This window comes from Delphinus delphis, chromosome 16, assembly GCF_949987515.2.
Source record: "Delphinus delphis chromosome 16, mDelDel1.2, whole genome shotgun sequence".
In the NCBI taxonomy this organism is placed as follows: domain Eukaryota; kingdom Metazoa; phylum Chordata; class Mammalia; order Artiodactyla; family Delphinidae; genus Delphinus; species Delphinus delphis.
The window spans coordinates 6519148-6534672 of NC_082698.1; the positions used below are offsets into that span (position 1 = coordinate 6519148).

Here is a 15525-nt window from a genome sequence, read left to right on the forward strand (position 1 = left end):
GATTCCACGGCCTTGATACCTAAGAGTCAAGTCAATCTGGGGTCCTATCTTGGCCTTTTCTTCCTCCTTCCATCCATTCTCAGCCTTTCCAAGGTTCTCTCTCCCCTTCGCGCAGTGGTTCGACCCATCTCCGCCAGGTATCAGGGGGGTCCTGGGTGTCGGTGCGCATGCGTGAGCTCCAGCTGAGCGAGGCCGGGGCTCCACGACCCCTGGTGCAAGTGCTGGTGCTTGGGGCCCGGGGAGGGCCGTCGCCATGGCAGCGCCGGCCACGCGGTGAGGGTGCCGCCCTCCCGGCTGGTAGCTCCCGCAGCCTCACTGCCTGCTGGTGGGAACCGTGCGATTCCGCCCCCGACTGGGCGCCTGCCGAGTGCCTCACCAGCCAGACGAGGTAGGTGTCGCCCGCGCGCGGTACCGACGACTACGCGGCGTTCCGCAGGGGCCAGCCTGCTGCCCTGCCGGTGTATGACGAGTCGGGAGCGGAACCCGGAGGCCAGTGCTGGCCTGGGTGCTGGGCCGTAGGCCGCGGGCAGTGGTCGGCCTTGAATGGAAGGTCGCCGGATCTGTGCAGATGCCCTCACGCCTGGTTAAGGCCCGACCCTGCGGGCGTGCCCCAGCACAGTCGGTGGCACAGCCTTGTCAGTGATGAATGAAACCGATCCTGAGCGCATTTCTCAATCTGAAAGTTTAAAGTCAGGGATCAACCTTGTATGCTACAGGGCCAGTGGGGATTTCTAAATTAGACCTGAGCCTCTTTGGAGAGAACAGAGTGCAGGGGACTTTGGCAAGGTAGAGAGCGTGTACCGGGCAGCTGCTGCCAGCTTGGCCGAGTGGAAATGCCACCCAGTGTGGTCAGTTCTCACATTTCAACAGAACCTGGAGTTCTGGACTTTTACCAAAAAAATCTTGATTTGTAAAACTTGTGCCAAATAAAATTCATCTACCGGTCAGGTTTACCCCACGCACTGCCAGTTTGCAGCCTGTTGTAAAGAATACTATTTGGAGAGAAAGTCACGAATTAGAGAAGACATCTGCTTTCTGAGAGTGAGGTCTATGGCTTTCCTTTTTTTTCTGTCTGTAAAATGAGGAGAGTAGGTTGGCTGAGTGTGACTGCAAAAATGGAATGAGCTGTCCCCAAGTTATGAGATTGGATGTTGGAGAATTTTAAGCAGAAGTGTGATAACCTCTCAATGATCCTTCAGCAGCAGGAAATGGAAGCAGGATACCTTAAGGGTCCTCAGAGCCAGAGTCCCCATGATTGTGTTCTGTGAGTTCTGTCTTTCCTAGCAGTCTTGCCTACCAGGCCACAACGTGGAATATAATATGTGTAAACATCAGGGCTTCACATATGATGGCATAGCTTAAAATGGCCCCTTTGGGTCCTATAACAATGTAAAAACATCTTCCAATAATGCACGAGAGAGGTAGCTGTAAAGAAAGACCTATAAAAGGCTAAAATTAGAAAAAGACTCAGAAGACACTGTGCCAGCTTACCAATAGAGCTGCACTGAAATGTCATGGGTGATTTTTCCCCTGTTTTTCTATACTTTTTTGTGGTAAAAATACACAGAACATAAAATTTACCATTTTAAGCAAGTGTCCAGTTCAGTGGTATTAAGTATGTTCACATTTTTGTGCAACCGTCACCACCATCCCTCTCTAGAGAATTTTCATCTTGCAAAACAAAATCCTGTACCCATTGAACACTAACTCTGCAATCTCCCCTACCCCAGTCCCTGGAAAGTGGTTTTCCTTCTCTATGAATTTGCCTATTCTAGGACTTCGTATAAGTGGATCATATAGTATTTATCCTTTTGTGGCTGGCTTGTTTCACTTAGCATAATGTCTTCAAGCTTCATCTTTGCCATGGCATGTGTCAGAATTTCCTTCCTTTTTAAGGCTGAATAATATTCCATTGTATGTATTTTTGTTGTTGTTATCCATTTATCCATGGATGGACATGGGTTGCTTCCACCTTTTAGTAATTGTAAATAATGCTGCTATGAACGTGAGTGTACAAATACCTGTTCAAGTCCCTGCTTTTAATTTTGGGGGGCATATATTCAGAAGTGGAATTGTTGGATCGTATAGGAATTCTATTTTTAATTTTTTGAGGAACTATACTTTTTTGTATTTTGCAAATTTTCCACAATAAGCATGTATTGCTTTGATATGAGGAGGGGGGGAAAGCCTTACTTTGTGCCCTCGGATTAGTACCCAGTGTTGAGCTTATGGTCAGAGTGTGAATGAGTAGCAAATGCGAATAAGTTTTGTCATTCAAGAAAATATGGTACTGACCCCATGGAACTTCGCTCAGTCAGAGACTAGATTGCTGACCTGCTGGCCCAGTCTTCACCTTCAGCTCAGAATTTATCTTAAAAGAGCAGAGAGGTGGTAGCAAGTGCTTGAGAGAATGGGGATGGGCTCCAGACTTCACCTGGAAAGAGGTGAAACTTCACCTCTGCCACGTACTGTGTTGTGTGACCTTGAGCCTGTTACCCAACCTTCAGAGTTTTGGTTTCCTCTTCTGTAAAAAAGGAATAATAATACCTTCCTTGCTGGTTTAAATGAAGATTAAGATCTTGCGTGTAAAATGCTTAGCCTGGTAAATCACACAGAGTGTGTGCTGGGTAAAAGGGTGGCTGCTATTATTGCTGATCTCAGAGCAGCAGGACATGGTTAGAAAGTGTGGGTTTGAGGTGTGGCTCTTTCTTACCAGCAAAGAGGCCTTAATCAAGTCAGTTCCCTGTCTCTTTAAGGAAAAGTGACCATCCCCCCTGCTCAAAAGTCGCTGGGTAAATCTAAAGTGCAAACAAATATTACTGAGCATCTACTATGGGGAAGAAAGTCCCTCAGAAAAGCCAGTGGTTCAGAGGACCCAGCCCATTTTACAGATGCAGGAATTGAGACCAAGAGGAGAACAGCATAGACCAGAACCCAGGCTTCAGCCCCTCTAGCACAAGCTTCTTCCACTCCACCAGGCCTCTCGTCAAAGTTCAGAGTGGCTCACATACAATCCTCCTTGTCTAAAAGCTTGAGAATACCCCTGCCTCTCCTTCTCTTCCTGCCTTCCTCGTATTGCTACAATACAGGTAACAGGTGTCGACTGAAAAACAAAAACAAAAACCGTGCAACGGGGCTTTCCTGGTGGCGCAGTGGTTAAGAATCCACCTGCCAATGCAGGGGACATGGGTTCGAGCCCTGGTCTGGGAAGATCCCACATGCCACGGAGCAGCTAAGCCCGTGTGCCACAACTACTGAGCCTGCGCTCTAGAGCCTGTGAACCACAACTCATGAAGCTGCACGCGTAGAGCCCATGCTCCGCAACAAGAGAAGCCACCGCAATGAGAAGCTGGCGCACCACAACGAAGAGTAGCCCCCTCTTGCTGCAACTAGAGAAAGCCCGCGCACAGTAACAAAGACCCAACTCAGCCAAAAATAAATAAAAGAAAATAAATTTATTTAAAAAAAAAACAGTGCAACATGAGAGCTGTGAGTTCAGTTTCATTTGGGGCTTACTGAAGACTATAGCCCGGGAGACGGCTTTCAGATAGCTTGGAGGAGCTGCTCGGAAGAGGTAGGGGGGAGGTCAGCAAATATATGATTCTGGTAACGGGGGTCCATGCAATCAAGCACACATATCGGTAGAAGGCTGCTGCTAGTCACAAGGAGCTGACATCTCCGTTAGTGATTTTAGTGCTTTTATAGGTATGAGAAGATGCAAGAAATTGGGTTCATAAAATTTTCTCCTGAAAATATCTAACTATTGGAAGGCCTGTTCTGCCAGATTTTCCAGAGCTCAGAGTGCCTCGTTCCTGATCTCTGCCCTGAATTCCTTTCAGGGTGTGTCAAAGGTCAGCGACTGCAGTGGCTGGTAACTTCATTCTTGTAGAGGCAGAGGGCGAACGACATTCTTCAGTTAGCACAGGAGTTTCTTACAGCAGGGAGCTTTCAACTTGGTCACAGAAGTGCAGGGAGAAAGGATTTCCCATGCAGTATTTCTACCACACTTGCAGCTTCAATCTGGATGAGACTATTCTTTTCCCAGAGCTGCCCTATCAGAGTACCACAACCTAGATGGCATAAACAGCAGAAATGTACTGTCTTGGGCTTCCCCGGTGGCGCAGTGGTGAAGAATCCGCCTGTCAATGCAGGGGACACGGGTTCCAGCCCTGGTCCGGGAAGATCCCACATGCCAGGGTGCAACTAAGCCCGTGCGCCACAACTACTGAGCCTGCGCTCTAGAGCCCGCGAGCCACAGCTACTGAGCCTGTGTGCCGCAACTACTGAAGACCGCGTGCCTAGAGCCCGTGCTCTGCAACAAGAGAAGCCACTGCGATGAGAAGCCCGCACACCACAGCAAAGAGTAGCCCCCCACTCGCCGCAACTAGAGAAAGCCTGTGCACAGCAACGAAGACCCAACGCAACCAAAAATAAATAAATTTTTTTTTTTTTTTGCGGTATGCGGGCCTCTCACTGCTGTGGCCTCTCCCGTTGCGGAGCACAGGCTCCGGATGCGCAGCCTCAACGGCCATGGCTCACGGGCCCAGCCGCTCTGCGGCACATGGGATCTTCCCAGACTGGGGCACGAACCCGTGTCCCCTGCATCGGCAGGCGGACTCTCAACCACTGCACCGCCAGGGAAGCACTAAATATTTTTTTAAAAAGGAAATGTACTGTCTCACAGTTCCAGGGGCTAAAATTCTAAGATCAAGATGTCAGAAGGGTGGGTTCCTTCTGAGGCCGTGAGGGGGAGTCTGTTCCAGGCCCCTCTCCCTGCTGCTGGTGGTTTACTGGTACATCTCTGACTTTCCTCAGCTTGTAGATGCGTCACCCCGATCTCTGCCTTCATCTTCACTTAACGTTTTCCCTGTATGTCCCTGTGTGTGCAAATTTCCCTTTTTTATAAGGATGCTAGTCATAAATGATTAGGGCTCACCCTAATGACCTCATTTTAACTTGACTGCATCTGCAAATAGCCTATTTCCAAATAAGGTCACATTCTGAGGTCCTGGGGGTTAAAAGAATTCAAAATATAAATTTTGGATTCGGTCCCCCACAGAGGCCAAGTACAGGGGCTTGCCATTTCACTGCTTGCTCTTCATAGCAAGTGACTGGATGACTGGTGTTTGAACTTCTTGATGGGAACAGCTAAAGGAGTCCTGTGTGAAGGTGTACATTGGCCACAGTGACATATTGCTGAGAAGGGGTTAGTTTGTTCACTTTTTGTGAACCCCCTTGCCTGCCCCGATCCCTAGAATACTCCAGGCTCTAGTAAATGAAAAGCATCTTAGCTGGCTTTACCCATCTTAAACGTATTCCGCATGAGTTTGATGCTGAACGCCTTTATTTGTTAATCCCAACAGACCTTCTGTACAAAGTGGTTAGAATAAGGATACTTCACCCTAAATCATCTACCCCAGCAGAATACAAAATCGGAATCAGAGGAGCCCCAGACCCAGAGGTGCACTTTTGAAGCCTTGCTTCCAAATCCTGGCAGTTCGCAGTAGGAAGTACCTTGACTGTCTCTTTCTCAATACTTCGCTTACAGTTCTGTGGTTGTCCATCCTCCCCCACCAGCCTTGGAGTTCCTTGAGGGTGGGCACTAAGCCTGACTTGTCCCTTGCCCAGCATCCAGTACCCAGCATCACAAAGAAGAGACTCAGTGTTTCTTGGGTAAATGAAAGCAATATGGCAGAGCCCCTCTCCTGCCTAATTGAGAGCCAGCTTTCTGGCCTGGAAGACCAGCTTGTCCTTTCTTAGTTCTCCTTGTGGCTAAAATTCAGGAGCTTCTACAAGTGGACAAGGCAAAACAAGGTACACCTGGAACCTCAAGGAGACAGTCATACCAAAGGGCCTTGCTCATTTGCTCCCCAAGTGCATTGCATGGCATTCTTCCCTGACTTGCCTATAATCCGGAATGCCCTTCTCCACGCCTACCCTCGCTCTGGTGTCTCTCACGTGTGTGTGTGGGGCAAGGGGAATGCTTCTGGAACCTCTCTTGACCTCACTGCCTCCCTTGCCAGTTATGGCCTTATTTCTCCTACTCTTCTTAATAGCAGTACTCTTCTTATCTACAACTACATCTCTATGTCCACTTTATTCTGTAACTTATTCTGTTATGAACTGAATTTTGCCCCTCAAACTCCTATGTTGAAGCCCTAACCCCCAGTGTGACTGTATTTGGATATAGGGCCTTTAAAGAGGTAATTAAGATTAAATGAGGTCCTAAGGGTAGAGCCCAAGTCCTACAGGACCGGTGGTGTCCTTAAGAGGAGGAGACACCAGGGGTCTCTCTCTGCACAAGCACAGAGGAAAGGCCATGTGAGCACACAGCAAGAAGGCAGCAGTCTACAGGCCAGGAAGAGAGGCCTCACCAGGAACAAACCCTCATGGCACCTTGATCTTGGACTTCTAGCCTCCAGAACTGTGAGAAAATAACTGTCTGTTAAGCCCACTAGTCAGTGGTGGTCTGTTAATGGCAGCCCAAGCTAAGACACACTCCAATCTGTTTTCCTTCTCCTTTGCCAGGACCCTTCTACCCTGCATCCCTGACTGACATTGTTCGAGTGCTTTAGGGCTCTGTCCTGGACCCCCTTCTTTCCTATCCATAATCTCACACAGTCCCAGGACTTTAAATACCATCTGTACACTGATGACTCCCAAGTCTTTGTCCTTTGACCTGACTCCTTCCCCAAGCCCAAAGCGCCTGCCTGATCTCTCCATTTGGACGTCTAATACCAGTACTCTTCAACTTTTAGCACTATGATACAGCTAGTAAATGGTAATATTCAGCACATTTCCATAAATAGACGAGGATTTACAGTTTACAGCTAAAGGCAGTCAGCCCTGGCTGGGGTGGGCGGGAGGCGATGGGAGTGAGTTCTGGCTGCCCTGGGCTCTACCCAGCTGCCCCCCCAAGGGCTGAGAGGACCCAGACCCCAGGCACACCTGTGAACCTATTCCCAGGACCGCTGACGCTGGCGGAGAAGAGGCATTCTGAAGGATAGTCTGTGTCGTTCTTCACGTCCTGACATGGTGCTACTGTTCTTGCAGTTGTCCAGTTGGAGTCACCTTGATTCCTTTTTCTCTCTACCCTGCGTCCAGTCCAAGTCAATGCTGTTGGCTACACCTTCATAATATATCCAAGTGCAATCACTTTTCCCCACTTCAAATGCCAATCTGGTCCAAGCCCATAACATCTCTCACCGAAAGTGTTCCAGTATCCTCGCTATTTTACTCCTTTCTACCTCCAGGCTTTTCTCCACACGCCTGCAAGTGGTCCTGTGAAACTCTAAGTCAGAGCAGGTCAGTCCTGTGCTCAGAATCCTCCAGTGGTATCACAGCTCATTCAGATAATAGGCAAAGTCCTCACCACAGCCTGAATGGCCCTGCACTGTGGCTCTGAGCCCGGGGCCCGTCTGCTCCCCCTTGGAGCTCCCTGGGCTCTGGCCCCACTGCCTGGCCACCATTCTCATACTTGCCAGACACTGTGTTACTGACACCTCTCATATTTCTTGGACAGGAATAAGAGTCTCCTCATTTCTAGTCCTGCATTTTTTCCATTCCATCAAGCTGTGTAAAACATTTGTGAACATCCATAGCATTATAAGGAACGTGACTCCGTCATTTACTGTCCAAAATGGGAGACTTTTGAGAGTGCAGTTGGGTGCTGTCAGTAATTACACCAGAACGACAGCTGTAAACTGGGACTGCCTTGGACAGACTGGTATACATGGTCACCTGTATGATCAGGCCACCCAGGATGACTGTTCTCTTACTCTCTGCACATCCCCTGCTCGACCAGTCCCTGCCTCACCTACACCCTACGCACCTGACTGACCTTTCCTCTCAGCTGTAGCGCCTATGATATAATCAGTAAATGCCTGTGTACCTGCTCCTGGCGCCAGCTGGTGAGTTTTGAAATCTTTGAATCCGAACTATCTCCACTATGATAATTTATCAAAGGGGCGGCGAGGGGCGGCCCCTCTGCTGGTTTCCCATGCAGCTGATGAGCCAACCCGATGTCAGTTCTCCCCGTAACTGGTAACCGCCCTCTTCCCCAGGTAGCAAGGACTGCTGCCATGTCCTTCCCGCTGTCTGCCACACACGGTGGGGTGTCACTCCAGGACCCCGCTTCAGACACGTAAGATCCCCCGTCCATTCAACTCCTGATGTCTCTGTCACTGACTCGGGGCTCTCTCTTTGGTCTTGAGGCTGGGCAGGTACAGGGCTTGCAAGCCTTCAGGGTGCAGCTGAACTTCGCCCCACCTATAAGGATAAAAATTCTGACATCTCCCCCACTCTTCCTGCCCAGAATAGAAGAAGACTGTGGTGAAATCCCTTCCTGTGTTAAGTCTCAGGGACTTGGGGTAGAGGGAAATAAATAAAACATAATTAAGGTTAAACCCCAAATGAAAAGCTTCATGGTTGAGTGAAAATGTCATGCTAAGTACTAGTTCACGTGGAGGCTCATCACCCACCAGGAAGGGCTGTGTCGCTTCCTCCAGTCTTTAGATGGTGTGATGGGCATGAGCTGCTGGGGGGAACTGAACTCAGACCCCAAGGCCTGGGCTCAGTACTGGCTCTGCCTCGGACTTCCCGTGTGAGCTCGGGCAGGTCCCCCTGCCACACCCCAACCTCAAATTCCTCAGCTGAAAAGGAAGGATTGGCCATGCTGGGAGCACACACACAGGTGCTTTTTCTTAGGAGATAGTCCTGTAGACAGCACCAAAAATCAGTTCCCCTCTGTCTAGTTGCCTAGGGCTTCTGTAACATACACCACAGAGCACATGGCTTAAGCAAAAGAAGTGTATTGTCTCCCAGTTCCGGAGGCCAGCAGTCTGAAGCCCAGGTGTCTGTGGGGCATGCCTGCCTCCTCTGAAGCTTCTAGGGGAGGCTCCTTCCTTCCTCTTCCAGCTGCTGGGGGGCCCAGGTGTTTCTTGCCTTTGGCAGCGTCTCTGCAGTCTCTGCCTCCTTCACATGGCCTTCTGTCTGCCTCTATCTGTGTCTAGATTTTCTTCTCTAAGGATGCCAGTCGTGTTGGATTAGTCATAGTTATGTGGGACACTCTAATCCACCATGACCTCAGCTTAACCTAGTTACATCAGCAAAGACCCTATTTCCAAGTAAATTCACATTTGTAGGTACCAAGGGTTAGGACTTCTTTGGAGGGAGCACAGTTCAATCAATTGTGTCTTCCATGAGAGCTAGGGCACCTACACCTTTTGGGCTGGCTGTATTTCCTCTGTGGTCCTAAGGATGGGAAACCGTGTGGGTGAGAAGTAGCAATGTTTGTCTTTCTCACTCTTGTTGGCTACATTTTGGAGATGACAGGAATGTGGGTTTCTTGAGCTAGGAATGACAGTCTGCACTGAACTCTAGAAATATCCCGGTCTTTCCCTTGGCCTGTGAGAAATTGCAGTAATGCCACCATCTAAGCCCCCATGATTGTAGAAAGCAAGCCATTGGACAGAACCTGGAGATTCCAGGCAGGGAGGTCGTTCCTGGTTCACAGAGCAGCTGGTGATCACGTGTGCCTTCACAGGGGCCCAGCTGCCCCGTGAGCCAGGACTCCCCTGGCGAGTGTTTCCTTTGCTACGAGCTATTTCTGTCACCTGGTCCCTGGGCCTTTGCTGCAGACCCTTGGGCACTGCAGGACGTTTTGGGAATGCCCTTCCCTTTTTGAGAAAGTGTCTGTAGACCTTTCTCTGAGCCTTTGGATTCTGCCCTGGGCTGGATGTGCCCAGTAGTTCAGGGACTGGTACCTGTCCATTATGGGGTGTGAGGGTGAGGGAACACTCTCAGCTTTAAACTCTCAGTTACTGAGAAAAGTACCAGGGTGTTAGCACGGCTATCTGTGTGCACGTATCAGTTGATCCCTTTCTCAGTGAACCTGATGACATGGCCTTTGGCGTGGCCAAGAAGCATCAGCAACGGTTCCTCTTAATTTTATGTTAGAGATGCTTTGAGCAACGGCAGAAAAGGGACAAGGGTAGTATTTGATATTTATTTGTCAAGTCCTGCAGCCCATCTCATGGAATTTCTTAACAGTTATCCCTAAGGCATCAGTTTTATTACCTGAGAGAACCACAGAGTAGAACCCAGAAGAAATATTTTCTGTTTGCAGTGGGTAGATTGGTTTTGCTCTCACATGTTTTCATTACCAAACTAAGCACTTTGCACTAGAGTGATACTTTATGTCTTTTTAAAAATTATCATTAATTAATTTATTTATTTTTGGCCGCGTTGGGTCTTCATTGCTGTGCAGGCTTTCTCTAGTTGCGGTGACCAGGTCATTGCAGTGTGTGGGCTTCTCATCGCGGTGACTTCTCTTGTGGAGCTTGGGCTCTAGGCACGTGGGCTGCAGTAGTTGTGGCTCGCAGGCTCAGTAGTTGTGGCGCACGGGCTTAGTTGCTCTGCAGCATGTGGGATCTTCCCAGACCAGGGCTCGAACCCGTGTCCCCTGCATCGGCAGGCGGATCCTTAACCACTGTGCCACCAGGGAAGTCCTTTATGTCTTTCTACCTCTCTGTCTTCCCAAGCACTTGGTGTGCAGCACAGCGCAGGGGTGAGAGCACGGGCTTTGGGGCTGGGCTGCCTGAGTGTGGCAGCTCTGCCGCTCATTGGTCCGGGGACTTTGGGTGAGTTTTGTCCCCCATATGCCACAGTCTCCTCATCTATAAAGTGGGATAAACCTCATAGCTTTAATGCATGTAAAGCTTCTAGAACAGTCTCTGGCATGTAGTAAGTGCTCAATTGTTATCTCCTTTGAGTCACTCAGCGGCCTTGGTGGGGCAGAGTTTATTCCCATTTGACAGGGGAGAAAAGATCACATCATGGACAGTAAAGCTGGTCTCTTGGCCCTTCATCCTGTGCTTGTTCTGTGACCCCACACTTCCCTCCTTGTGTTGCCCCAGAGAGAAAGGGGAAGAGAAAAGGGCAAGCAGAAACCAGGGAAGGAGAGGAGAAGTAAATCCATCAGCAAGACGCCTCCCACTGGAACTAAGATAAACCCAAACTCCCTAACAGGACCGGATGAGGCCTGTCTCCCCACTCTCCGCTGTACATTCCAGCTGCACAGACCTCTCCCACCCCTCAGGCATGCCAACCTTGGAGCTTAATCCTACTCAGGCACCACGTCTAAGTCTAAGCATTAGGTCCTCGGGAAAGCTATTCTGGCCTCTGTATTAGTTAGGATATGGGTTCCACTGCTCTAACAGAAATCCAAATAGCAGTGGCTGAAACAGGATAGAACTCTCCTTTTCTCTGATGTAAAAGCCCTGGCTGACTGGTGCCTCTGCCATACAAAGGGGTCCTGCTCCTTCCGTCACCCCCAGGGCGTTACCCTCCCCTGCAGTAGAAGGGGCTGACCACCTGGCCCGCATTCCCGCCAGCCGGGAGGCAGGAAGGGGAGGGCAGGGGCGCAGCACTTCCTGCTAAGGCAGGACCTGGAAGTGTGCACGTCCCTTCGATGTCCATCCTGTCGGCCAGAACCTAGTCACCTGGCCACATCCCGCTACACGTTTTTATCTTGGGCAACCACGTGCACCGTTATTATGAGGGGCTCCATTCATATGAGGGAGAAGGGAAGAGTGGGTGTTCGGGGGCAAGTGGCAATCCCTGCCACCCCTCCTAGTCCAAATAAGACTTACCAGTTATGTTTCCACAGCATCCTGACTTTCCTTTCATAACGCTCATTGCACTGTGACTCTGTCACTATTTTTACTTATTTGTAGTGTATCTGTTTTACCCTCCCATTAATACGAGGGCAGGAATCGTATTATATACCCAGTGCCTGGTTCACAGTAACTGTCTACGAATATTAGTTGACTTCCTGATAGGATTACACAGCACAAAGCAAGCGTTTAGGTGGGACTCAAAGAAGGAAGACATTTATCTTCATCCTGGTCCCAACCATTTCAAACCAGGCTGTGGACAGACGGTCTCGCATGGAATTACGTCGGTACCTCCTGTTAGCTCTGCCTTCAGTGTGAATCCACGGTCCAGCCGCTTAACTTCCCTGCTCCTGAGACCGCCTGCACGCCTAGTCTGTGGTGGCTAGCCTTGCCCCAAAGCCTGAGGTCTCTCTGAAGTGTGAATCCCATCGCTGTCACTCCTGCTTCAGCCTTCCAGTGGATTCCCATTTCTCATGGAACCAGAGCCTCCCTTATCCTTCGCTCTTGAGCCACGCCTACCCTTCCCTCCTGGGGACACCCCGAGCCCCTTTCTGACACTTGAACATTTCTGCCCCTGCTGTTACCATTCAGATCTCAACTCAGATTCTCCTGCTCAGAGAGGTCGCCCTGGAGAGGTAAACCCACACCCCAGTCACCTCTGCCACGTCACCTCACAGCCTGGAGTGCTTGAACTTGTCCACGCCTCCAACAAATAATGCAGACCGCACCTCCCTGAGGGAGGTCCCAGGCGTCACTGCCTGAGACCACTATAGAAACACTTGTGTGAGAGATTGGCTCCTGGTATCTGAAAGTAGTACTAACAGATGCTTTGGAAACTTGGGGATGTGTATCCTGGAACCTAGAACCAAGGTGGGGGGAATAGGATAAGGCTGAGTAGGGGTCTGTGGCTGCAGGATGCCTGCTTCACAGCATTACGCTCCCACTTTTTAATCCCCACAATAGTTGCTTGCTTTGCACGCCGCAGAAAGATTTATGCAGAAAATGCCAAGTTCTACCTGCCACTTAGTGACATGCCAGACTCCTGGAGCCCCCAGATTGGAAGGTGTATCAGTCAGGGTTCCACAGAGAAACAGAGCAGTAGGGGATATATGTCAGGAGACTTAGTGCAAGGAATCACCTTGTGCAGCCTGAGGACTGGCGAGGCAGCGCTGAAATCCACCGTGCAAGCTGACGGGAAGGGCAGGCCAGGCTAGGGCATGAGCTGCAGCTGTGGCCACAGGCAAAATTTCTTCTTCCTCAAGGAAACCTCAGTTCTGCTCTTCAGGCCTTTCTTTTGACAGAACCAGGCCCTCCCTGATTACCAAGGATCACCCCTTTTACTAAAAGCCAGCGTGCACGTGGTCTCAGGAGCGGGGAAGTTAAGAAGCGGCTGGACCGTGGATTCATGTTGAAGGCGGAGTTAACAGGATGTACCGACGTAATTCCACACGAGACCATCTGTCCACAGCCTTGTTTGAAATGGTTGGGACCAGAACGAAAATAAGTGTCTTCCTTCTTTGAATCCCACCTAAACGCTTGGTTTGTTCTGTGTGATCCTTTCAGTAAGTCGACTTGATCACATCTCTAAAATACCTGCCCAGCAGCCCCTAGGTTAGCATTTGTGAATAAATGGGGAAAACATCCTCGCCAAGCTGACACCTAACAGTGACCATCACTGAAAGGGAGATTCCTGATTTCTTTGGGAGACACATTCTGAATAACTTCAGGAAATGATAGAAACGATGCTACTGCCCATTTCCCCAAATGCCCCGTCTCTCTAGCTAACAGCTCGACAGCAGCATTAATTGAACTTGATTTCATAATTATTATTAGTTCACCCCAGTTTGGTTGCTTAGATACAAAGCAATTCATTTGGAGACAATTTTCCTAAGATGTCCCACAGATATTATAATGTTCCAGAAGTATGTTCAGTAATAATTTATAAGTAATGGCTCCCAGAGTTAACACATTTCTGCTCCAAGCAATATACTTTCTTTGACTACTGTCAACCACTGTATAATATTTATTAAGTCACTAACTGGTAGTCTAATGCTACTTGTGCATTTCCAGCAGAGTTTATCTTGCAGGTCTTGGACAGTATTTGATTTGAGGCTTTGGGGATGGTTATAATGTGCTTTTACCCCCTTGACACAAAAGCAATTTAATATTTATTGTAAAAACTTGGGGGGTAAAACAGAAAGAGGTAGAGAAGAAAATAATCACCCTAACCTACCACCAAAGAATATTCTTTCGTATATGTGTATATATAAAATCTGAAAATGGTACCTTAATGCAATTCTGAATCCTGTTCTTTTAAACTTAACATTATTTTGTGATTAAATAATCCATATAATTAAGTTGTTTATGAATATTTTAATGATTTCATATAACTGTACCATGATTTATTACACCATTCTCTCATTGTTAGATGTTTACATTGTTTCCAGGTATTTGCAATTGTAAAGAATACCAAGATACAGACTTGCAACTAGTAGTTAAATAAGTTCTGGGTGGGTGGGGGGGAATCTAATGCACAGCATGGTGATTATAGTCAACAGTACTGTATTATAACTTCAAAGGTGCTAAGAGACTAGATATTAATTGTTCACACCACAAAAAAGAAATAATTATGTGAGGTGATAGAGGTGTTAGCTAATGCTACAGTGGTAATCATATTGCAACATACAAATGTATTAAATCACATTGTACACCTTAAACTTACACAATGTTATATGTCAATTTAAAAAAAAAAGACCAGGATGAATATCTTTATGTTAATCTTTGCACACATATATGAGTGTCACCTTAGAATTTATTCTTGGAAGTGAAATTATAGGAAGAAGGGGTATGAAGTATAGAAGCCTTTTGATAAATATCAACCAGCTGGTTTCTGGGTTAGAAGATTTTTGAAAATTCCTCTCATGATACTCGACCACATTTATAAAACATCACTTGAGAAATAGAAGAGTCAGTATAGTCATTTCCTAAAGAGCTTATGAGCAACTGAGTATATTTATCTTGAAATGGAAGTAATTATTTATTTCCTTAAAATATAAGATGCTCATTTCTATATTTGTTATAGATACAACCCAGAATTTGCATCAGTTCTCTTCTGTGAGCCTTAAATGTTTAGCTAGGACACTGCCTTTCCCTAATGGCTTTCATCTGCCTTTCCAAGTGATATCAGGTGCCAGCATGCTGTCCCTGGGCCTTATCGGTGACACAGGGTCTCCAGAAGGAACGAGCCCATAAACGCCAAGTCATTGTGTGCGAGGGATGGGCCGCTTCAGCCAGCAGCTGATTACCTGCTCCTGGAGCCCAGCCCAGCTGACACTGCTTAGGAAGAGGCTTTGAGATCTAATTAAGATCCGTTTCCCTGCTCTGTCACAGCACCCCGTAAAGACTGCCAGGCAATAATGAAGGTTCTTTTACTGAAAGACCCTAAGGAGGACGACTGTGGCCAGGATCCCTACATCAGGGTAAGTACCTGACACACCTGGTCCCCGAAAGCCCAACACTGCCTTGTGATTGAAGTCAAGGGGAGGGTCCATCTGCTAAAACTCTGAGGAACTGGCGCAGAATAAGTTGTGAAATAGGACCTTTTCCTTATTTTCCAAACAACCCTGGCCAATTCAAAACCATATTCTTTTACCTGCAGGAATTAGGATTATATGGACTCGAAGCCACTTTGATCCCTGTTTTATCATTTGAGTTTTGGTCTCTTCCCAGTTTTTTGGAGAAGGTAAGATTCATCAGTGTCTGAGCACCATCGTTTCTGAATGAGACACGTTTGGTTTCTGTAGACTCCTACAGAATTCTAGGGGAAGGACCCGTTTGCTAGCCCTCATCT

The 15525-nt window shown here is 48.1% G+C and overlaps 1 protein-coding gene across 3 annotated transcripts in view; it reads left to right on the forward strand.

The window, feature by feature from the left end:
• The first annotated feature begins 172 nt into the window (after positions 1-172).
• Positions 173-15525, forward strand: part of UROS (uroporphyrinogen III synthase) — a 34418-nt gene continuing 19065 nt past the window's right edge. For 2 of the 3 annotated variants that reach the window (XR_009522383.1, XM_060033856.1), the window contains exons 1-3: positions 173-388; positions 15066-15154; positions 15334-15417. Coding sequence is in view for 2 of the 3 variants with exons in the window: in XM_060033856.1 (XP_059889839.1) it covers positions 15092-15154; positions 15334-15417 (147 nt within the window). In the remaining variant the exon portion in view is untranslated. The remainder of the gene's footprint in view (positions 389-15065; positions 15155-15333; positions 15418-15525) is intronic. The other variant, XM_060033857.1, reaches the window with a different exon arrangement.